This window comes from Rhineura floridana, chromosome 5 (genome assembly GCF_030035675.1).
Source record: "Rhineura floridana isolate rRhiFlo1 chromosome 5, rRhiFlo1.hap2, whole genome shotgun sequence".
In the NCBI taxonomy this organism is placed as follows: domain Eukaryota; kingdom Metazoa; phylum Chordata; class Lepidosauria; order Squamata; family Rhineuridae; genus Rhineura; species Rhineura floridana.
Genome location: NC_084484.1, coordinates 66,200,396 through 66,224,243, shown reverse-complemented (window position 1 = coordinate 66,224,243; position 23,848 = coordinate 66,200,396). Strand labels below are relative to the sequence as shown.

Below are 23,848 nucleotides of genomic sequence, written 5' to 3'. Positions count from 1 at the left end.
TAGATCTGTGAGGTCAGCACACTTAACAAACTACAGTTCCCAGGATTCTTTAAAGGAAGTAATGACTATAAAGTGGCATAAGAGGGCTTTAATTCAGCTGTTGCCCCATTAGATTGAATAGAAACAGGACAAGAGTACAGTTCTACAACTCCATTCATTACAATGGTGCTTGAAAAGAAGATGTTCCTGAAGGATTGTGCCCCCAGTTTCTCCACAACTTTGTTGGGGGGGGTGGAATCCAGCCCAAATAATAGTCTATTTCCTACTTTGATTTCCAGGGAAGTGGCATCAAGGTTTAAACTGTGACTCTCTCAATGATCACTGCCACCATCCTTTAAATCACGGCTTTGACTATTTTTATGGCATGCCTTTCACTCTTCTCAACAACTGCCAGGACTACAAGCCTCCGGAGCTGGATGCAGCTTTTCAGGCTAAGCTGTGGTTTTACACTCAGCTGATTGCCCTTGCAGAGCTCACAGTTCTCGCAGGAAAAATGACTGGGCTAGTCTCCATTACATGGAAAGCGGCCACCTCCTTTGCTTTGCTTGGATTCCTGTTTTTTGCTTCCTGGTACTCCAGTTATGGCTTTGTGAAATACTGGAATTGCATCTTGATGCGCAACCACAACATTACTGAACAACCAATGAAGCTGGAGAGAACAGCTTCTCTCGTACTAAAGGAAGCAGTTTCATTTATTCAGAGGTAATTGAATACATTCCCTGAAATATCAAGCTGTGAAAGTGCTGAAGTTGACTAAATGTGTTCATTCTATTCATTTCTTTTAAGAAACAAGCACGGACCATTTCTGCTCTTTGTTTCTTTCTTGCACGTCCACACACCCCTGTTTACAACAGAAGCATTTCTTGGGAAGAGCAGGCATGGTATATATGGAGACAATGTAGAAGAAATTGATTGGTTAGTAGGTGAGTTGGCTTTCTCAAAGCATTCTTCTCTTGTTACTGGACAGGCCCTGGTTGGATAAACTAAATAAAATAATTAAACCCATTGGATGCTACACATAAAAACTGAAGAAGGCCTGAAGGTCGAAATGCATTAGGTTACAGTTTGATTGTCAATATAGTTCTTATTTGTTTGATGTTCTCCAAGGTTTTATACGTTGCATACATTGGATTTTATTGTTTTAAGTTTACTAATTACATATTTATTATTAGTATCTAATTTGTTATATTAAAATATTCTTAGCAGATTCTTGGTAACATGCATATGATTTCAGGTTTTATCCCAACTTGCTGTTTTATATTTGTGTTGTCTGTTGGGGTATAATTCCTTCTTGCTCAGTGTCTCTCTACTGAATAGAGTAGCTGTTTAGGCATGGGATTATTTATACTGTTAAAATACTGTAACTCTGTCCATTCTATGGCTGTCTTGAACACAGAATCATAGAATAGTGGAATTGGAAGCGGCCTATAAGGCCATTATTTCTAGATAGCAAGGATTGAGGGACTGATTGGAGATAAAACTACCCTTTCTTGTAGTAAAAAGGTAAAATGTAACATTTTAAATACATAAAAACTTATGTATTATAATATCCTTTCTTGATGCTGCAGTTTGTTACGTTTGTAATGGGATAATGACAGCCATGTTCTGTTAGGTTGGAGGAGGGGAGAAAGATTACTTCATGGCCACTGTCTATTCTACAACCTTCATCTTGGCTCATCTGTTCAGCAGTAATTGGATGCATGTCCTAATGAACAGCTAACTTCTTTCAAAATCATTGTGCAAGCACAGCCTAAATCCAACCTAAGAGGAAAAAAAATCAAAGAAAAGGAAACCAACATTATATAGTATAGCTACATGCTGCTGCTATAAGCTCTTGGAGAGGGGAGGTAGACAAAAACATCATAGGAGTGGGGATGGCGAAAACTTGTCTTCTGTCACCCCTATTCAGCCATCTCCCAATAGAGACTTGTTTAGCCATGTCCCATCTGGTGATGCAGAATGCAGTTGTTAGGTTGGTGAGTGTGGCAGCCCAATGGGACCATGTGTCACTGGTCCTGGGAAGCTCTGCACTGGCTCCCAGTGAGCTCCTGGGCTCAGTTCAAAGTGTTAGTACTAGTGTACAAAGCCATAAATGGCTTGGGACCCAAGTACCCAAAAAGCACCTCCCCCAATATTATGTCAGTCCCTATGATTGGCTGGTGGTGTCACCACTAGGTGCTATCCAATTGATGCTGACCTGTGACAGGCCCCTCTTGCTGGCAGTTCCCCATTTATGGAATGACCTTGCCTGGTGAATGGCATTTGTCTCCCTTATTATTAACATTCAGAAGGAATTTCAAAAAATTCCATGGCGAGAGAGAAAGAGTGTGTGTGTGTGTGTGTGTGTGTGTGTGTGTGTGTGTGTGTGTGTGTGTGTGTGTGTATCTATTCATCTCTTTTGAGATGAAGAGCAAGACAGAAATCAAATGAATAATAGGAGATAATATTAGAGATGGACCAGGTAGACTTTTGTTCAGATCCCCACTCAGTCTTGAAACTCATTGAGACACCATAGGGAATTCATTTGCTTGAATCACGTGGAGCAGCCTTCCCTTCCCCAACCTCATGTCCTCCAGATATTTTGGGTTGTAGCTCTTACAGACCCCAGCTAGCATTGTCAGGAGTTATGGGGATTATACTTCCAAAAAAAAAAACCCTTAAAAAGTCTGGAGAGCACCAATTTGAGGAAGACTGATATAAGTGGAAGGCACTTTTGCTCAAGCAAGGTGAGATTCTTGGATTACTATTGATTTCCCTCTGCACCTTTATTCCTCTGTGCTGCATCAAATGCTGTTCCAAGGAGCCATCCAACCTTCAGGAGTGGTATCATTTGTTTATTTCTAGTATTTCTTATACTCCCTTCACTCTAAGGTCCAAGGGTGGGTTACATGAACTAAAGCAGCCTTTCCCAGCCTTTGGGTCCACAGACGTTGCTGAACTACAATGCCCATCATTCCTGACCATTGGCCATGCTGGCTGGGGTTGATGGGAGTTGCAGTCCAGCAACATCTGGGAACCCACAGTTTGGGAAAGGCTGAGCTAAAGCATAGTCACAAAATGATGAATCATCAGTATATCATAAAACAACAACAATAAAATCACAAAACAGATGAAACTGACACATCCATTTACAAGGGGGGCAACTAAACATTCCTGCATCTTAAGTAGCCAATGAAAGCTGTAAAATGTCGGTTCTGGGTGTACTTCTGTGGGGAGAAGTTCCACAGTTTTGGAGGTGCCACAGTGAAGGGGACATAGAGAGCTACAGGAGGAGGATGAGACAGGCTATCTCTGTTTCATGAGCAGTTTTTAGCAGCTGAGCCACCATCATTCAGTTTAATTTGTGCCGAAGGACTGTTTTCAGGCTAAAGTGAGGCTAAAATTGTGTGCATGGATTGGAGGAAAGGTGAGATACAAATAAGATGAAAACATTGATTACATTTATTTAATACGCTATGTACCCTTTGATGTATTGCCTTCATAATAAATCTTTTATTTTTTTAACGTGTAGGTCAGATTCTAGATTCTATTGATGAGGAAGGCTTGAGAAACAGCACACTTGCCTATTTTGCCTCAGACCATGGAGGACAGTTGGAAGCTCAGGATGGAGCAATCCAGCTAGGTGGCTGGAATGGCATATATAAAGGTAAACAGCACAGTAATATAGACTATTTGCCTGTCCCGAATTTTGGATCACTGTGCTTTGGGTTGCATTCCAGGATAAACTGATGCCACTTCACCTGTTATGAAATTAGCAGGTTCATGTGTATACCAAATAAAGCCCTTCACATATTTTATTGAACATGCCCTATATATACCCACCTCGGGATATTGAATCCTATATTGTTGTTACGTATTATGAGGTACCGCACAGGTATGTAAAAATCTGCTAATTTTAAACGAGAAAGAGTCATGGATTTTCTCCCTATCTTATAGGAGTGAATAAGGAGTGTTGCAACATATTCTAAAACCTGCAGTCTGCCTTAATTTTGAATGAAATGAATGCCATTGATTTCAGGCCCTTTAGCTCAACTGTGTTGTGACTTAGGCAGTCACCATATTGATAGCTTAAAACAGGAATGGGAAAACCCCAGGGCCAACTTTGACAGGTGGATGGGGACAACCACCTGTCAATCATATGACATCATTATGGCATCACAAGATTGACAGGTGGGTTGTCCTGCCCACCTTCCAAAATCCCTTGCCCTTTGCAATTCTTTCTGCGCTTCTCCTTTCCATCCCCAATGTCAGAGGTGAAAGGGGTAGCATGGGGAAGCTTTAAAGAGCATTTAATGGAAACCATTTCCCCTTCCTTGAGCAAGGCACACTGAAGTGCACTTTGTTCCAGCAAAAGGACAATCGGGAGCCCACTTGAAGCTCCCAGTTGTTTCTTTGTCTTCCCCAAAAGGGCCTCGCAGGCCACATGGGGATGACTGGTGGACCAAGTTTGGCCCATGGGCTGGAAAATCTCTGACCTTGGTTTTTTTGGGAGTTTTGGGGGGGGAGTTGTTTTCTTTTGTTTAACAAAATAACAATTTCACCCATCTCTGGTTGGATAAAGCCTCTGCTAACTTGAAAAATGTGAGCCAAATGGATTATGTTCAGTTTGTATGTACCTGTAGCTGCCTTGAATCTCTATTGTGAAAGGCAAAGTATAAATATTTTAAATAAATAAATAATCTTCTTATAAAAACACATTTATTTAAACAGTATTTATATGTATAATTTAAAATAGCAAATGCTACTGGAGACCCCTTTAGAGTTAGCTGATTTTGTAAAGTTTGTACTTACTTTCTTTATTATTGTATGCCATTTGGTGCTCATAAACTTCCAGGGTTCATCTCTGTACTATCAAATGTAATATCAGGCTATGAGCAATATCTTGGGGGAATTCATAGGATGGATTAGGAAAGGATAGAAATGAGATGCTTTTCCCCGATTGGACATCTCTATAGATTGTGTTTCAAATCTCTCACGGTGACCGACCAGGAGAGAGACCTCAGAGTTGTAGTGGACAGCACGATGAAAATATCGACCCAGTGTGCGGCAGCTGTGAAAAAGGCAAATTCCATGCTAGCGATAATTAGGAAAGGTATTGGAAATAAAACAGCCGATATCATAATGCCGTTGTATAAATCTATGGTGCGGCCGCATTTGGAATACTGTGTACAGTTCTGGTCGCCTCATCTCAAAAAGGATATTATAGAGTTGGAAAAGGTTCAGAAGAGGGCAACCAGAATGATCAAGGGGATGGAACGACTCCCTTACGAGGAAAGGTTGCAGCATTTGGGGCTTTTTAGTTTAGAGAAAAGGCGGGTCAGAGGAGACATGATAGAAGTGTATAAAATTATGCATGGCATTGAGAAAGTGGATAGAGAAAAGTTCTTCTCCCTCTCTCATAATACTAGAACTCGTGGACATTCAAAGAAGCTGAATGTTGGAAGATTCAGGACAGACAAAAGGAAGTACTTCTTTACTCAGCGCATAGTTAACCTATGGAATTTGCTCCCACAAGATGCAGTAATGGCCACCAGCTTGGATGGCTTTAAAAGAAGATTAGACAAATTCATGGAGGACAGGGCTATCAATGGCTACTAGCCATGATGGCTGTGCTCTGCCACCCTAGTCAGAGGCAGCATGCTTCTGAAAACCAGTTGCCGGAAGCCTCAGGAGGGGAGAGTGTTCTTGCACTCGGGTCCTGCTTGCGGGCTTTCCCCAGGCACCTGGTTGGCCACTGTGAGAACAGGATGCTGGACTAGATGGGCCACTGGCCTGATCCAGCAGGCTCTTCTTATGTTCTTAACCATGTCAGTCACACATCTTGCCAATATTTGCAGAAATTTTCCATTTATAGCTGCATGCATCTAATGCTTGAGCTGCCAAGTGCACTCGTGCAGCTGAGCAGGGGTGGGTGGGGGTGGGGAACAATGTGACATTTTCCAGCCATCTGTAATCTACATGGAACAAACTATGAGTCAGTTTGATAAACCTATCTGTTTCCACTAATGGTCATAGTTCTTTTATGTTCCCAATATAGGGGGCAAAGGCATGGGAGGATGGGAAGGAGGAATCCGTGTGCCTGGCATATTAAGATGGCCTGGGATGCTCCCTGCCAACACTGTTGTTGACGAACCAACAACCCTTATGGATATTTATCCTACGGTGGCTCATCTGGCTGGAGGGACTGTACCACAGGACAGGTATAAATCCTATATCCTTACTGATGCTGTGTACTCTATACTGGAATGCATCTTGGAAAAGGCAGAATTCATCATGCATTTTATAATGTGGCTTGGAAGCAGTAGGCTTTGATAGTCAGAGATTATTCAAGCATGCACTTAGGTTTCCTTCCTCTTTTTTGTTATGTTTATTCTCCAGCGTTCTTGTGCAATGTTTGTCTTTAAGTAGCACCTCTTTGTAGAGAAACTGCACTTTGTCAACACTTTTACTATCTGTTGAAATGAAAGGGGGAGGAGACAAAGTTCCTAGCTCACCTGGTGCATCAGTTGTGATTATTAGTGCTGTGTAGGATATGGTTGCCTGAGTGTCACGGACACCTATTGCACTGTGTCTGTGACATCACTGATGTACATAGCTCATTTTGTGCACTTTTCGATTTTTTCCTTAGTTTTGTTTTTAAATTATTAAACCTGCTGCTCCCCTCCTGTAGCAGTGAAGCTCAAGCTTGCTCACATAGCACTTTTTAGATAGTTTTAAAAAATAGCAAACCTCTAAATAATTAACTGCAGTTCTAGAGAGCTTCTGCTTGGCTTTTCTTTCTTTTTAATTAGCACTTTGAATTATTTATATACTCATCTTCCCTCTTTGTTCTAACCACTTTGGCTATAATGTGAATGTGCCCATTGCTGTCAAATCTGTGTTTAGCAAAATGCTGAAAAATATGTTAAAAGACTTTTTCAGGAGGTAGTTCAGAAGCTGATCTGAACACATATGGGTCTGTTTACAAGAAAGCATCACCAAAACATTACTTTTCCCTTTAAGTTTTCTGCCTGATCGCTACTTCTTTCTCTATCGCTACAGAATAATTGATGGGAGGAATCTATTGCCTTTACTACAACGAAAAGTCAAGCATTCAGAACATGAATTCATGTTTCATTATTGTGGATCATACTTACATGCAGTACGGTGGCATCAGAAAGATAGTGAGTACAAAGAATTCTCCTAAGTGTGAAGATGAACCTCCTTTTGTGTATATATAAAATACAGATTATTTATATATATTTAGAAAATATATAACCCACCCTTTAGCTACACAAGCTGCAAGGCAGCTATAATTTGTAAAGGCCAAATCTGGCTAAAATTATTCTGTGTTGTTGATTTGCCACTCTGTGGACACAGTTGTAACAGTGGTTTCTGTCTGCTTATGGAGCATTATATTATAATGTATTATAATACAATCCTCACTCCTTCTAATAGTGAACTCATTTGGTGAGTGCTGACATGATTGTAGCCAAACAGAGTCACTGAAAATCAAGAGGGAGGTATTATCATGGTTGGGGGACTCCAACCAGGTTTGCAGAAATACAAAAAAAAAAATCCCTAAGTGAGAGGTCACAGTCAGCTAGCTGTTTGAGTGAGGATGTTCAGTAGCCACATACCGTTACGTGCCAGTTGAAATTTCTAACAAAGGAAAAAAGGTGGGACTTTAGTATCCTGGAGGGGGGCATAGCTTGCTGTTTGATGGTCAATTTGACTGTGGGGTCAATTGCACCTGAGGGGTTAAAACAGGTAACCAGCCACAGCAATTCTTTCCCTCGCATTGAGAATAGGTTCTTGGGCTAAGGATGTTCTTCTCCCAAGCCCTGAACAAATGCTGCCCTACAGCTGAGTGTGTGCTTCATGGGGGAGGGGGGTTGTGGGTAATATTCTGATCTCTGTTGCAGAGGGGTTCGGAATGAAAAGAACTAAGGAAAAAACCTACAGAGACACTACCACCACCCCAAAAGAAAATCAAACCAGAGCAGCTAATGTGCTTCCAGATGGGTGTTTATTGGGAAATCATTGCTCCTCATACAAGTTTTTTACAGTGTCTGCACTACATAATTGGCATCAAAATGCCAGCACGTACTCTCCCCCATTTAAATTGAATATATTCTTTCAATGGGAAATCTGACTCGTCAGTGATATCTCAACAGTTACTTTGCAATATTAAATCTCCATCTGGAAGCACCCTTGGAGATGAAAACTGGGGTGTTTGGGTGGAACGGGGAAGGGCATGACTGACTTGCTGGCAGCCTGGCTGGGAGCATTTGTACAAGGAGCTAATGATACACTGCAACATTTTTGGTGCAGGGCCCACTTGTATAAACCTATTTATTATAATCAAGAAGAAAGTAGAATTCTAAATCTAAAGCTTTGGCTTCTTCAGGACCACTTTAGTGTGCCTAGACTATACTGGGATACTTTAGACTTACTGACCCTGGTAATCATTGCCAAAGAAAGCAGTTACTAAGACTGCTGTGCATAACAGTTGTTGCCAGTAGAACTTGACAAAATTAGGTCAAATGGCCACAATCAGAAGCAGAGTCAGAGGAATACATTCTATCTAGTGCAAAGGGCTTTCAGAGAATTGCTCTTGTGTATTTCTTTGTTCTGGCAAGATAATCTATTTGAATTTTTAATTAAGCCAAATCTCCAGGGAATGTTGCCATATCCCATTATCTTCACAATTATTGTACCAAGGTATTTGTTTCTGCTTTTTTCCTCCCAGGTGGTGTGTTATGGAAGGCTCACTACATGACACCAATGTTCCACCCTAAAGGTGCAGGGGCTTGCTATGGAAGAGGGATTTGCCCGTGTTCTGGAGAAGGTGTAATGCATCACGATCCTCCTCTGCTGTTTGATCTCTCGAGAGACCCATCAGAGGCCATGCCTCTGTCAGCGGATACTGAGCCACTGTTCCAGGCAGTTTTAAAGCGCATAGACAGAGCTGTGGAGGAGCATCGCAGCACTCTCAGGCCTGTCCCACAGCAACTCTCTCTTGGCAACATTATGTGGAAACCGTGGCTGCAGCCATGCTGTGGAACATTCCCATTCTGCTGGTGTGACAAGGAAGACAGCAGTGCCCTTTCATAGAGAGGGCACAGGCCAAAGAATCCTGTTACAATGAAACTTTCTTCTTTTTGCTTTGTCCTGTCTCTCTTAAGAGCTAACAACCATGAAGGAAGATGCAGCCACAGCTTTTTCTGCCCTTCTCATCTCCCAGTACTATAACCTCTCTTCTGACCTGCTAGGCTTTGCACAACACAGGGAGGGGCAAGAGAGGGAGGGGACAACAAACTTTGAGTGGGACTCTGGAACAGCTGTGGGTGCATCTTCTTCCCTCATGGCTTCAGGGCCACTAAAGAGAGAGAAGAATTTCCAGGTGAACCTATCGGTAGGTAATTATACTTAAAAGGAGAGCTGGCAATAATTCCACATCTCCTATGTTTGCAAGAATCAGTAGCTCAAAATCAGAGCTTGGAAAAGTTACTTTTTTGAACTACAACTCCCATCAGCCCCAACCAGCATGGCCACTGGATTGGGCTGATGGGAGTTGTAGTTCAAAAAAGTAACTTTTCCAAGCTCTGCTCAAAATACCAAGGAGGAGGCAACACCCAGGCTTGATATAACCAGTTCTTTCCCCCCTTTGGAAGTTCTCACAAAGCCAGCAACCAAAGCCTAAGAATCGTACATGTTACAAGATTTCGTACATGTTACAAGATTTTGATTCATGGGGTTGTAGTCAGCTAAGTCCTACTCAGAGTAGACCCATTGAAGTGTATGAACTTAAGTTACTCATGTCTATTAAATTCAATGGTTCTGAGTAGGATTAGCATTGAATACCAGTTTTAGCCTTCTGGATTGGTTTGTTCTTTTTAGCAAGAAGGTATTCTTTTTTTCCTTGCTAGCATCCCTTTTCATTTACAAATGCAAACACATTGTTATGCTCTAGGGTGTGTCAAGCTTTTAAAACATAGTTTACACAACCATAGATGAGGGAGAAGAAACTAAATTGTAGGAGGGTGTAGAAATACATAAAAACCAAAATCTTATAAGCAGAAAAATAAACATAAAATAAAAATGGAGCAAAATAACTAAGATAGCAAAATGAGGTAAAGAGCAAACTAAGGTGTGGGTTCACTTGGCAAAAAGGGTTGCAAAAGTAGCAAGGAGCCAGACAGCAAAGTGCATTTATTAGGTCTCAAACAAAGCTTGAATACTGCTTCAAATGTTAGACTCTGAAACAGTGAACACACAATCACTATGGACCTCAGTTCTGTAATTTTCTGCTCCAATAAAATGCAAGTAGATATCTATTTTCCACATAAGCATCTGCAGTCCAACTTAACGAAATTAGTGACTTAGGTTGGGAACCAAATAGGATTCATACAAATCTGAAGCTTTTGCTGGATTATGATTTTTTTTAAAGATAAAATAAGTCTGCAGTCCTATACCCATTTACCTGGGAGAATTCTCCATTGAACAGAATGTGACTTGCTTCTGAGAAGACATACTTATGATTAAGTAAGGCTGTTAGTAAGGCTTTCGGAGTCCATATTTGAAGTACTAATAATGAGTGAGACTTTCTATTAAGCAACTTGATCGTGAATAGTATCAATGAAATTGCATAAAATAAATGTGCGCATGTTTCTGTTAATTTCACTAAAAAATGAGTGTTTAGTGAGATTTTACACTGGTTGGAATACATTTCCCATTGAAAAAATGGAGAGATCACTTTGGTGCCTATTAACTGTTTGAAGAAAAATAAAATATATACACCCCAAATATGACTGTTTCATAAGAATGAAAATTCTTGTTTCTGGTAGAAGTGTGACATAGATGGCATTTCCTATATGTTTCTACCAATATCTTGTAGCCCTGCCAAAATTCACTTCTGTTCCTTTACTGCTGTGACCTATATATCCTCTAGCAAATTACTTGGCAAGGGAAAAGCAATGTCTAAGCTTCAGGCTTTGACTTTAGAAGCCAGAGTTGTTTGCTTTATTTATTTAGATTGATAGTCAACCTCATTCTTTAAGGCTCATGCCATAAAGCATTTCCTTGTCATTTTTTATCTTCCTAACAGCTCTTTGTGTAACGTTTTCATACCTTCTATATTGCTTTTGAATATAGGAGACTGTTTCAGGTGGTATAGCTGTTTGGGGGGGGATTTCTAACTGTAGAAAAAAATACAAATGTCCATGTGTCCCAGAAAGTGTGCTCATCCATTCACAAGTGGAACCTGAAACATTTATGCTGCAGTGGAGTGCTCCTGTTTAGTATTTCAGTCTGTCAGCCATGCAGTCCTCCCAGGATCTCCTATTTCATTGTCCCTTCCAACTAGTTTCCCCTAATTTGTGTGTGTGTGTGCGTGCATGTGTGCATGCGTGCGTGTGCGTGCGTGCGTGCGTGCAAACTTTGGGACTCTACCGAGCCTGCTGATGATCTTGTACATGGGTGGTGCTGTTTTCATAAGGATCGCCACTCACACCTGAACATCAGAAATAACATGAGCAGTTCTTTGCACAGTTAAGCTGACTGCAGTAGTATCTACACCAGCTGACAGCCCAGCCACTAAGTGTAAGTTTAGGTCAGCCTTCCCAACTTGTGGCCTCCATATATTATTTTGGACTACATCTCCCAACATCCCTGACCATGAGCTATGCTGGCTGGGGCTGGGGGGAGCTGTAATGTAATTCTGAGAAATGTATAGCTATGGCATAAAGTGAGCAAAGACACTACAGTAGCTGGGGACTTGCTTTCTTTAAAATTATTAATGCTGCTTTTTATTTCACGGTTACAGAAGACCTTTCTTTCTACAGAAGAAGCAGAATATGAATGCTATTTCTTACCTGAAAGTCATTTCAGCTAGTGCTTTCAAAGTATTCCTTCTATATGGTTTACCTGATCAGTTTTTACAGATACCCAAGTTCACATTTCCTCACAGAACCCTCATAGTTGCTCTTTATAGGAGTGTAGGATTGCCATCTTACTGTTCATGTTGCTTTAACAACATCCTCCACATGTAGAAATGCAGTGGATGAAACCTTTTTCCAGTTGTGGAGATTTGCTGTGGAAAAGCTTCATCTGGTAAGCTTAGTGTATTAGACTGCTGTTAAAGACATCTTGTGAATTCCTTAAATAGAAAGGTAACGTATAAATACGTCATATAAATAAAGGCCAAAGAGCACGGAAGGGTGGGAATAAATATTGGGACTGTTTGGGGGAGGGGGAATATTCTCAGCAGATCTCAGAAGAGTAACTAACTTACCTGTTGTGGCAAATCCAGAAAAGAGCACTGTGGCATATTAAAGACTAATTGATGTTGTGTGGCATGAGCTTTTATAGACTTGTACCCATTTCATAGTGGGTGCTCATCTACAAAAGCTCATGGCACAAGAAATTCCTTAATCTATAGGTTACTATGTGATTCTCTGTTTTTTCCTTTACCCATTGTCCCTTCCATAGGATAATACAGCGTAAACTAAAAAAAAAAAAAATTCTCAGCTTTCTAGAGGTGAGAGGATGGTTAAGCAAAACCAATAGAAGGAAACAAAATATAACCAAATTCTCCTTACTTCTGGGACAATTTGAGAATAGTAGCTAGATCACTCACTGTTGGCACGTTGAAAGATAATCTTCAAGTGACTGGGTGCAGTAGAAGCTAGTAAAGGCCACTAGAGCTGGTGAGAGATGCAAAAGTGATTGCTTTCCAAAGGTAGACTTTGTCCGCTGCTATTCAGGGCTTCATGTCAATGTTTAACAGCAATTTTGTTGCAAAACCCACCAGTCTACTTGGCAAACCATTAAGCAAGCAGATGATTGAAAAAACACTTGGGAGCTGTCAAAAAAGAGAAAGAAAAAACTCTTGACAGCTGTTGTAGTTATATCACTTGCTAATGCCTAGAGGACTGGTGATGGTTCGCAAACTGAAGATTAGAATCTCCAGGTAAGATAACAGCATTCAACAAGATTAATTGTTTTCCTTTTTAAAGATGAATAATTCACTATATATTTAAATAGCAACTAATCCTGGGCCTCACCAGTTAGTTTTGCCAGTGATGTTTTGGCATTTGTAGCAGTGTCTAGGAGGACTGTTTGTGTTGCAAATGTGTGTTCTGTGCAGGCAAACCCAGATAGCAATAAAATCTCTCTGACCCTTGACATCCGGTCGGTCAGTGGTGAATGTGGAAGTGGATCTATGGTATGCAGTGAACTTGTCTGAGCGAGAGTGGGCTGTTTTTCAGCACACCAAAGATGTAGCAGGTGCTTAACTCTTTTAAGATGTTTACAGCATCTGAAGGAAATGGAGAGAGGAGGCTGGCTGCTTCTGCAGAAGTTGCATGTTGCACCTTTGAATGCATAAAGATTTTGAAACCAGGTTCCTTTAGGATGAAGAGCTAAGGCAACATAGGGGGCAATTTTGTATGAATACTGACTTTCTGTGGCAGCTCATCATCACCTCCTCAGACATTCCAATAAAGGGGGAAGTTGTTGCTCTAAGAGTGTTAATAGTGTTGATAGGAATGCCCTGGGAAAATATTTCATTGTGATTTAAAGTTGTGCCTATCCATCAAAACTAGATTCCCACACACACACACACACACCCTACCTCTCCACCTGCTCTCCTCATTAAATTCTGTGTTCCTGAATCAGCTTGGTTCTGTTTCGGGGGTGGAGGAACAGCCATGCATTTTAGGGGCAGCTAAGGCCATAGAGCAACTTGGAAGCTTGGTGGGTCCCTGATCGAACTCAAGACACCTTGTTAACGGTGTAATTGAATTTGGAATTGTGATAACCTTCCCAGAATCACCCTAATGCACTCTGTAATTCAGGGTACACAGAGTCAATGCATACTGCTAGTGGACACTCCTATCACTTGGTAAGATGGTACTGATGACCAAGCTATCCCAGAGTGAAAGAGATTTAGGGTAAACTTGTTTAACACCAGGGAAATGCTCATCAACTTGTCTGTGTGATTTTTTAGGGGGATGGGGTGACAGTCTAAACAAGAACTTAAAATCAAGTAAGGAGTCCCTGGTTTCCAGTTGACAGCCATTGGCCGGGGGGGTGTCATAGTACAGTATCACTTTCTTAAGAATAATCTCTACACTTTCCTCGAGGATGCCTTAAAATGCCATGTTATTGTGTGTAAATGAATGCTGAATTTGGATCAGTGTGTAGTAATCATTTATGACAGGGAAAAGTCACCAAGTGAAAGAGTGTGAATGTTTTGAATAAAGGGCTCTAGCTCAGTGGCAGAGCATCTGCTTTGCATGCAGAAGGCCCCAGGTTCAATCCCTGGCATCTCCAGGTGGGGCTGGGAAGGATTCACTGCCTGAACCCCTGGAGAGCCACTACCAGTCAGAATAGACAATACTGAGCTAGATGGACCAATGATCTGACTCAGTATAAGGCAGCTTCTTATCTTCCTGTGCTGCCATGGTCACGTGTCGTGAAGATTGCCGCAAAGGCAGGTTAGTGTTTGTGGGGAAAGGGAAGGAGTGATATTCCTAAAAGCACTTCAGAATGACAGGAAAAGCTTTCATAGGAAGCCACCTCATATAGAGTTAGGCCACTGAGTCATCTAGCTCAGTATTATCAACGATGAGTGTTAGCTATTCTCCAAGGTTTCAGCCAAGTATCTTTTCCGGCCCTGCCTGGAGATGCCAGGAGTCGAACCTGGGATCATTAGCATGAAAGGCCTGTGCTCTAGCACTAAGCTACGACTCTTCTCCTGAAGATTATGATCTTCTCCCTCCCATCATCAATTATTGTAGATAATCCAATTAGGACCTTCTAATCCAGATGATTTTGCTGCTGTTCTTATAGATGCTGTCTAGCTATTTTGCTAGTTTCCTCCCTATTAACCCAAACGTGCGGAGCAACCATGTCAAGACCCAATATTTTGCTTATAATGGCAGATGACCTTGGCTATGGTGATTTGGGATGCTTTGGTAACAGTACACTCAGGTAAGTGTAACCAGGGCTCAATCCCTAAAGGAGGAAGTGAGGAAGCATATGTGTGAGAAACGTTCAGAAACTTCTAATGGGAGAGGGTAAAAAGAAACAAATTGAAACTCAAGGCCCCTTTTGAGAGGGAGAAAATGGCATAGAAATTCAAAACCAGCATACATCAGTGGGACCATGTGACATGGTACTGTCCAGCTCTCAGTAGGTTGATTAACATCACTCATTTTTTAGAATCCTATGTTTTTGACGGCTACTTAATTTTACAAAGTTCCTGTGATAATTTCCATTGTGTTCCAAATGCGAGTAGCCACACTTGGAGCCTCATTGGCAGCCAAGATCTGTCTTGCAGGAGAGGACTTGGAAGGTTTGTCTTCCAGTGGGGCAAGTGCTTCTGCCCTCCATGTTCTTGAAGCATCAAAGGGCCTCCATCCTGCAGCTGACTCAGCTGGAAGGAAAGACTAAAGGAGCCGTTGCTACTCCCGCCTGATGTCTCTTTCTTATCCACCCACTGTTACAAACTCTGTCAATTTAAGCCTTGCGGATGAAAATGTCCTATCTTTTTTTCTTCTTTTGGTCATCTTTTTCTGTTTTTGTTTCTTTCATGGAGTTTGCCACTGAGTGGCAACAACAGGTCTACATTTTCTGTCTTGACTTGTCAATAAAAATGTAACTTGGGTGGGGCGGGAACTAGCTGTGATGCCATGCTTCACACAAATAGCAGCAATTGCATGATTCAAAAGTAAATTGCAGGCACAAGGGGTCTGGACTAGGAATCTGGATTAGGACCCCGGCATGGAGCGCAGGGGGCTTTAACCTTTTGTTCTCCACTGTTGTCACAATAGGCTCCACTGCACCTGCTGTTTCTCTTCTTTTAATGATATGACCTTCATTACAGTTTCAAGGTTCTTATACTCTGATAAAGTAACTAAGCACAACAACCAAGTAAGCACTCATTCATTTTGTGTAGAGGGCAAGCATGTCAAAAGGTGGTTTGGTGCTATGCACTCAGTCTTGCTCCTGAAGTCACACCACTCCTCCCATTACACGCACTCCTATTTCTATTGGGGAGAATTCCCATTCTCCCCAATGGGTCCTCATATAGCTAACTAGCACTTTGTATTCTTTTCTTTTCTTTTTAAAGAAATCATAGGGTTGTAGAATTGTGGGGGGTAGTCTAGATAATGGCTTTGGACCCCTTTCCAGCCTGTGATTTTGAATCTGTATGGATGGAGTTGTAGCAGAGAAACCTGCTGTACTGGTTAAGCCAGTTTCTTTAAGTTGATGAACCTGATTTACATGTCTGAAGATGTGGTGCAGAGCAGATGTGTTGCCATAGGAATGAAGCCCCTCACCTGGCTGGAGCTCCCTCCCCCCCCCCCCCCGATCCTTGGGGAAGAGTCGTTTTATTTATTTATTTATTTATTTATTTATTTATTTATTCAGCTTATATCCCGCCCGACTAGCAAACAGCTCTCTGGGCGGCAAACATAGCAACATATACAATAATAAAATTACAAAGTCAGTATAACAAATATAAAAATACACCATCTAAAATGGAAATTACAGCATTTACATAAATAACTTAAATTAAAATGCCTCAGAGAAGAGAAAGGTTTTAACCTGGCGCCGAAAGGATAATAGTGTTTTACTGCTGTGAAATTGGGAGCTGGAAAGAGGCAGAGAGGCTTGCCCCACTCTGTGCTGAAATCCAAGGCCATGGCTTTGGGGTGCCTCCATGGAAGCCTGATGGGGAAGCAAGATCTGTCGAAGTGTTAATGCTGTGATCTCCTTCCATCTTATTTTCAGGTTGTGTATATATATATATATAAAATAAATAAAACCATATATCCTAAAGACATCATAGTCTCCACTGACCATTCAAAGGAAACCAAACCCTGGGTAAGCACTGGAACCCCTGAAAGTTTCTCACCTCTCAAAGATTTGGGTGCACACAACAATATTTTTGGATAGTGTTACTGGATTACTAGACTCTGCTTATTTGGGTTATGGATTTTAGTTATGCTTTGTATTTATAATTTTTTTCAGTAAGCAGTATGGAAAAAGGTTTGATCAAGTGGTTTATACATTTTCTAAATAAATAAATAAGCCAAAGTATCTCTCTGTTACTTCTGCAACCCTCAAGACTGAGCAGTGACCAAAGAAAGACTGCACATTAGTTTAGTTGTTCTTATAACAAAACATTTTCTGCAGATGAGAGAGAGCATATTACCAGATTACACTAATATATTCCTTTGTTTTTACACCTTAGGACCCCTAATATTGATGGGCTTGCAAAGGAAGGAGTGAAACTTACTCAGCACATTGCTGCAGCTGCAATATGTACACCAAGCAGAGCAGCATTTCTGACTGGCAGATACCCCATCAGATCAGGTTGACTCCCTCTTTAAGTGGTTGACTAAAGGTTAGGGGCGTAGAGGACAATGATTACCGGAAATGATAGCCTGCCCTGATACAGAGCCTAGGAGTAGTGCGAACATACACAGGGACCTATTTTACTGTGTGGCAGTTGTGCAGGCATTTTCTTGCATAGCAGGACCTAGTGTGGCAAGACCCCGTCATACCTTCTGGCCAGCTGTCACACAGCACAGGACTCCAGTAGCCAGGACTCCAGTAGCCCTTCACACAGGAGAAGAGCCATAGCTCAGAGCAATGTTGTTCTTCCGCATGTGAGGAGTTTTCTGTGACTGTCCTAGGGGAACACTGGCAGATCCTACCATGGAGAACATAAGAAGAACCTGCTGGATTGGGCCAGTGACCCATTTAGTCCAGCATCCTGTCCCATAGTGGCCCACCAGATGCCTATGGGAAGCTCCAAGCAGGACCTGAGTGCAATAGCACTCTCCCCACTTGTGATTTCCAGCAACTGGCATTCAGAGGCATACTGCCTCTGGCAGCTGAGAGCTTTAGCCATCATGGTAAGTAGCCATGGATAGCCTTACCCTCCATGAATTTGTCTAATCCTATTTTAAGGCCATCCAAGTTGGCTGAACAACAACTGGGGAAGAAGTGTAGGGTCCATTATATTCCAGACTGTGAGGTAATGGATGGTCTGTGTAGACTGAGCAGTGTTTCAGTGACATCTGTTGATGATGATGACACCAGTTCATGCCTGCATTGCTTTTGGGGGGTTACTGCAAGTGGTCTTGCCTCTCTATCCCCCCACAGCTTTTAGAAGATAACCCCCTGCACACCCTTGCTTACCCCTTCCCATCACCAGAGCGAACACGGGACTAAGATGGACATAGGACTAATTTTTCCTTCCATTTATATGTTAGGTATGGCATCCAGAATTGAGACACGTGTCATCATCCGGACTGGTGCCTCGGGAGGGCTCCCTGCAAATGAAACAACATTTGCTAAGTTATTACAGCAGCAAGGTTACACCACTGGCCTTATAGGTACAGTATCATCTCAACTTATTTTTTTCCATTTTCCATGGACATTGCCAAGCTTGTTTGACCTGAAGTTTCAAGGTTTTATCAGCCTCCTCGGGTCTCCGGGTGAAGGAGTTAAATTGGAGGTTGAGCAGCCACAATGGAAAGGGCAAACTATTGGGGGGGCATTCCAGCCCTTCTCCCCACCCCATTCTAACATTTAAAACAGTCCCTTTTCCCGCATGTCCTTAGCATCTTTCTATCTTTTTGTAGGGGGCAGTGACTGAGAGGTAGGTATCAGTACAGGCATAATAAATTTCTCTTTAAAATGCAGCACTAATTCTGCACTAGAATCAGCTAGAAAGCTTGAGAGTTATTTTCTCTTTTTTAACTGCCAAGCACTCCGGGCTCTGTTAACCTAGATCTCCTGAACTCAAACCCTGCACCTTTGTATAGAGCATCTGCCTTGCATGCAGGTCCCAGGTTCAATCCCTGGTGCAGGGGAGGGCTGGGAATGTCCCCCATGTGAAACCCTGGGGGCCACTGCCAGGCAGAATAGACATTGCTGAGCTGTATGGACCAATGGTCTGACTCAGTACAAGGCAGTTTCCTATGTTTTGTGTCCTATGACACATACAGTATTGTATTGTTGCGTGCCTCCCCAATCTCAGAGTGGTGAGATTTCAGGGGTCTCTGCGCTCATCCAGGGTTTGGTTTCCTTTGGGAAGAAGGTCAGCGGAGACTGAGGTGTCTTTATGAAATATGGTTTGTTTATTTACACACATTCCAACCTGAGCTTAAGATGCAGGGGGTTCAAGGCATCAGCAGTCCAATGTCCAGCTTTTCCATCTGGGTTGCAGGAGGCACTCCAAATGCCATGGTGCAGAGAGCCAGTCTCTCTGCCTGCCTTCAGCCACCAGCCTTTCTCTAGACACAACTAAAAACACAAAACCTCTCCTAGGCTCCAGGAGGGGGGGGGGAGGCTCTCCTGAAGAGTTTCAGTGACAAAAGGATCTTCCTGGCCCATTCAGCAGTTGCTGGGCAACTGATAGACCCATTATCCTACCTGGCCACTCTATTTGTTTAACAAAAGACTCAACTGACCGGCAGAGCGAGTTCCTCATTCTAAGGCACAGGATTCCAAATCAGAGGTTGGAAGGGGACCCACAGGAGTCATCCATTCCAACCCCCCATACTCATGACAGTATTAATAATCCTGAAGCTTGGCTGGGCTTCAGATACTTACATGGTGCTATAATCATCAGGCTTGGATTCTCTACACAAACAGGGCTGGATGAGCTTATCCGTCCTCATATTGGATGGACTTGGAAACGAACTGAGTTTTGATGTCCAAAAATAATTGGAAATCAAGTTTGTTTGTTTTTTAATGGGAATAATTTGCTTTATTCAAGCTTTTAAAAATCAAGGCATCATTCAAGTGTGCATGTTTCATGAGTTTTTAGTCTGTATTGTTTTTGTTGTATTTTGTGATCCACCTTGGAAATTGCTGAATCAGTAGATATCCAAATAAACAAACATCAATGGAATCTCATTCATGCCTACTCAGAAGTAAGTCCCATGTCGGTGGGTGTAGGGTTGTAGCCTATGTCTTTGAGGGAGTTTTCTTCTTCTTCTTCTTCTTTTTCTTCTTCTTCTAAAAACACAATTCAGTCTTTAGATGTGGTGTTTTTTCTCTCTGGGTTAGGCTAAAATGTAAAAATAAATGGGATCCAGAACTGAGTAACGATCTATAGAACTTTCCTTTGTTAAATGGAGATAATTATGTGTCATACTGTATGGTATTCAATGCTAGTTCTACTCAGAGTAGACCCACTGAAGTTAACAGACATGACTAAATTAGGTTCATTAATTTCATTGGGCTTACTCCAAGTAGGATTTAGTTGAATATAATCCATCATATTTATAACACACTGAGGTTGTGTTTTGCTTTTTCTGCCTCAAACATGTATTGTTCCAAGTACAAACATGATGTGTATTAAGTTGGTTATCAGTGTGATTTGGGGTTCAAGAGCCACTGACAGTGATGACTTCAGCTATCGTTGTGTATTTTTTCAGGAAAATGGCACCAAGGTATGAACTGTGAATCCCGCAATGACCACTGCCACCATCCTTTAAACCATGGCTTTGATTATTTCTATGGCACTCCTTTTACGCTTGTGAACGAATGTCAGCCTAACAAGGATCCGGAGATGAGCGTAAAATTGCGAGCTACGTATTGGTTTTACACACAGATGGGTGCTGTTTTGGTGTTCACTCTTGTGCTGGGACGAACTACTGGTTTGTTCTGTGTGGAATGGAAAGTAACTGCCTTCGTTACTTCATGTGGTGTCCTATTTTTTATATCCTGGTTTGCCAATTATGGATTTTTAAGATATTGGAACTGCATCGTGTTGAGAGATCACATCATTACTGAACAGCCAATAAAGCTAGAAAATGCTGCCTCCAGGATAGTGAAAGAGTCCATCTCATTTATTGAACGGTAAGCAATTATTTATTTAACTTTGCTAATAATGCTTTACAGGTTTGAGAGGAGTGACCTGATTTTTAAACTTTCATAAACATTGCTTAGGAGGTGCCAAGACTACCTTTACAAGTATAGTATCAAATCACTGCATTACTCTAGTTTCATGGCATGCTTTTCAGACAATGTTGCATCGTTACAAATAGTTAAGAACTGTGTACCATGCTGAAGTATTGGTACATCTCAGCCAAGGTGTCCACATGCCCAATTGTAGTTGGGAATAAAATAAGCCTGAAATGTAACGTTTCCTTTGCATTTTAGTTGGCCTCAGAGGTTCATGAAATTTAGCATGTGAGACAGAACTGGAGTCATGTCTGTGTGCAATTTGTAAACATAAAGCTTTTTACTAATTTGGGCTGAACCAGTATCAACAATCATAATAGCTGTACAGTGTTTTTGAGTGTCTAGTGTACTGTATGTGCATTATCCTGTTGTAACCCTTTCAACAACCCTGTTAAGATAGTTGAATATCATCATCATCATCATCCATCATCATCTAGTTTGGTCTTCAATATAAATAAATAAACAAACAAATAAATAATATGGTATAGTACAAGGGCTGCCACTGTGATATCCTCCAGATCTTGTTGAACTACAGCATGACTGGCTATTGGCCATGCTGGCTGGAGCTGATGGGAGTCCAACAACATCTGGAGGGCACCACATTGGCTAGACCTGGTATAGTGGGTCAAATGTTTGGTTTGGATGTCTAGTTATTGGGTTCAGATCTCTGCTCAGCTATGAATCTCACTTGGATAATTAATGCTTTGTGTAAACAAAAAAAAGTTGAAGACATTTTATTTCATTTCCAGAAACAAGCAAGAACCGTTCCTCCTCTTTGTTTCTTTCTTACATGTCCATACACCCTGTTTCACCACAGAGATGTTTCATGGGAAAAGCAGGCACGGTTTATATGGAGACAATGTAGAGGAGATGGACTGGATGGTGGGTGAGTAGCATTTTTCTTCCTATATAATAAAAATGTAAGGCGTTGCATTGTACAGTGTAATGATGTCACACAGTATGACATGGGGCATGGCGGCAAGCGAGATGAGGGTACCAGGGAAACAAAGATGGTTGACATAGGAGCAAGGCGACTGGGCGGCTACGGAGCGGATGAGCAAGGCAAGCAGACGACCGTAGAGCAAGCAGGTAAGTGGCTAGGAGGCAAGTGGCAGTGCCCGTACCCACCTGGGTGGAAGGCAGATAAGCGGGCTAAGTGGGAAAGCATCTTAGGCATATTGTGCAGCAGCAGCAGTGTTGGCCTAGGTGGGAGGCAGTTAAGTGGGGTGCCTGGAGACACAGTCTGGGGCAGATTGTGAGTGCCTGGGAGGAGGAGGGGCAGTTTGAGAGAGCCGGGGGGGGAAGTTTGGGGGGCTTAGCAGTTGCAGGAGATGAAAGAGGAAGGTCCAAGAGGTTACCATAGGGGGGAGTGTCGGTTAGTGAGGGGTGGGGATAGTTTGGTGAGCGGTGAAGATAGGTGGGGTTGGCGAGTGAAGCAAGCAGGGAAGCAGTCCCTAGTAATGATCATATTTGTCTAAGGAACAAAGTACATAAGAAGAGCCTGCTAGATCAGGCCAATGGCCCATCTAGTCCAGCATCCTGTTCTCACAATGGCCAACCAGTTGCCCATGGGAAACCTGCAAATAGGACCTGAGTGCAAAGAGCCCCTCCTGTGGTTTCCAGCAACTGGTATTTGGAAGCATACTGCATCCACCTATGGAGGCAATGCATAGTTGTCATGGCTAGTAGCTGCTGATAGCCTTATCCTTCATGAATTTGTCTAATCCTCTTTTAAATGCATCCAAGTTGGTGGCCATCACTGCCTCTTGTGGGAGCAAATTCCATAGTTTATCCACGCTCTGTGTGAAGAAGTCCTTTCTTTTGTCTGTCCTGAATCTTCCAACATTCAGCTTCATTGGATGTCCACAAGTTCTAGTGTTATGAGAGAGGGAGAAAAGCTTTTCTCTATCCACTTTCTCCATGCTATGCATAATTTTATACAAGTAATGGACTTCCTGGGGCCTCTTTTTTCCTTCCTGAATTTGTAACCTCCTTGTTGTCTTTCAGTTGAAGACAGTGTTCAGTTTAGCACTTGATTTGCATGCACTTGAGAATATGGTTCATAAATCTGCAACCTCTCCTTCCCTGTCACTGTTCCATTGTGCTGCCATTGTCCCTTGTCTAGTTGACAGACTCAGGGATGTCTATTGTATAGTCATAGGAGGATAGGAGAAACTAAGTCTAGGATAGTACGGCAATATCATTTCAACATCTGGCAACACATTTTCTCTCAGCTCATGATTAGCTATGAATTTTACAAACATAATTTTATGTGGCTTCATATGAACTCTTCTGACTTTCCTAATTCTGCAGGAAAAATTCTGGCTGCTGTTGACAAGGAGGGCTTAAGGAATAACACTTTTACTTACTTTACTTCTGACCATGGTGGATTTTTGGAGGCTAGAGAGGGAATTGACCAGCTGGGTGGCTGGAACGGTATATACAAAGGTAAGATAGCCTAGCTTCAATTATCCATGCACTTGTAACCTCTTATTTGGATTATTCCAATGCGCTTTGTGCATGTGTAGAAACTTCAGTTTGTACAGAACATGGTTGTGAGATGGCCAACAGGACACAGCATTACAAACACATTACCCCACTACCTGAACACCTTCACTGACTTCCAGTCCCTATCTAGTCAAGGTGCTGGCTTTGACCTTAAAGGCTCTTCATGGTTGGGATCATTTCTTCCCACATGTACCTGCTCAGACCCTGAGATAATCATCTTCATGGGTTTCTTTCAGGTGGGGTACAGCAGGTGGTTACAATGGAAAGCACTTTTTCCACAATTATGGAATGTCCTCCCCAGATATTTTATTTCCTCAGACCTTTTAATTCTTGCCAAAGCTTTCAAATGTTGTGTTTTATGTCT

General features: G+C 42.0%; 2 protein-coding genes across 3 annotated transcripts in view; both read left to right on the top strand.

The window, feature by feature from the left end:
- Positions 1-9,702, top strand: part of LOC133384988 (arylsulfatase D-like) — a 30,599-nt gene extending 20,897 nt beyond the window's left edge. The window contains exons 5-10 of the mRNA XM_061627041.1: positions 279-702; positions 787-923; positions 3,512-3,646; positions 6,038-6,200; positions 7,042-7,163; positions 8,732-9,702. Coding sequence (XP_061483025.1) covers positions 279-702; positions 787-923; positions 3,512-3,646; positions 6,038-6,200; positions 7,042-7,163; positions 8,732-9,096 — 1,346 coding nt within the window. The 3' untranslated portion in view covers positions 9,097-9,702. The remainder of the gene's footprint in view (positions 1-278; positions 703-786; positions 924-3,511; positions 3,647-6,037; positions 6,201-7,041; positions 7,164-8,731) is intronic.
- Positions 9,703-12,813: 3,111 nt separating this feature from the next.
- The window catches only part of LOC133385835 (arylsulfatase D-like), a 29,771-nt gene continuing 18,736 nt past the window's right edge, over positions 12,814-23,848 (top strand). For both annotated transcript variants that reach the window (XM_061629419.1, XM_061629418.1), the window contains exons 1-7: positions 12,814-12,952; positions 14,836-14,976; positions 17,246-17,367; positions 18,273-18,395; positions 20,448-20,871; positions 21,726-21,862; positions 23,290-23,424. In XM_061629419.1, the coding sequence (XP_061485403.1) occupies positions 12,903-12,952; positions 14,836-14,976; positions 17,246-17,367; positions 18,273-18,395; positions 20,448-20,871; positions 21,726-21,862; positions 23,290-23,424 (1,132 nt within the window). In that variant the 5' untranslated portion in view covers positions 12,814-12,902. The remainder of the gene's footprint in view (positions 12,953-14,835; positions 14,977-17,245; positions 17,368-18,272; positions 18,396-20,447; positions 20,872-21,725; positions 21,863-23,289; positions 23,425-23,848) is intronic.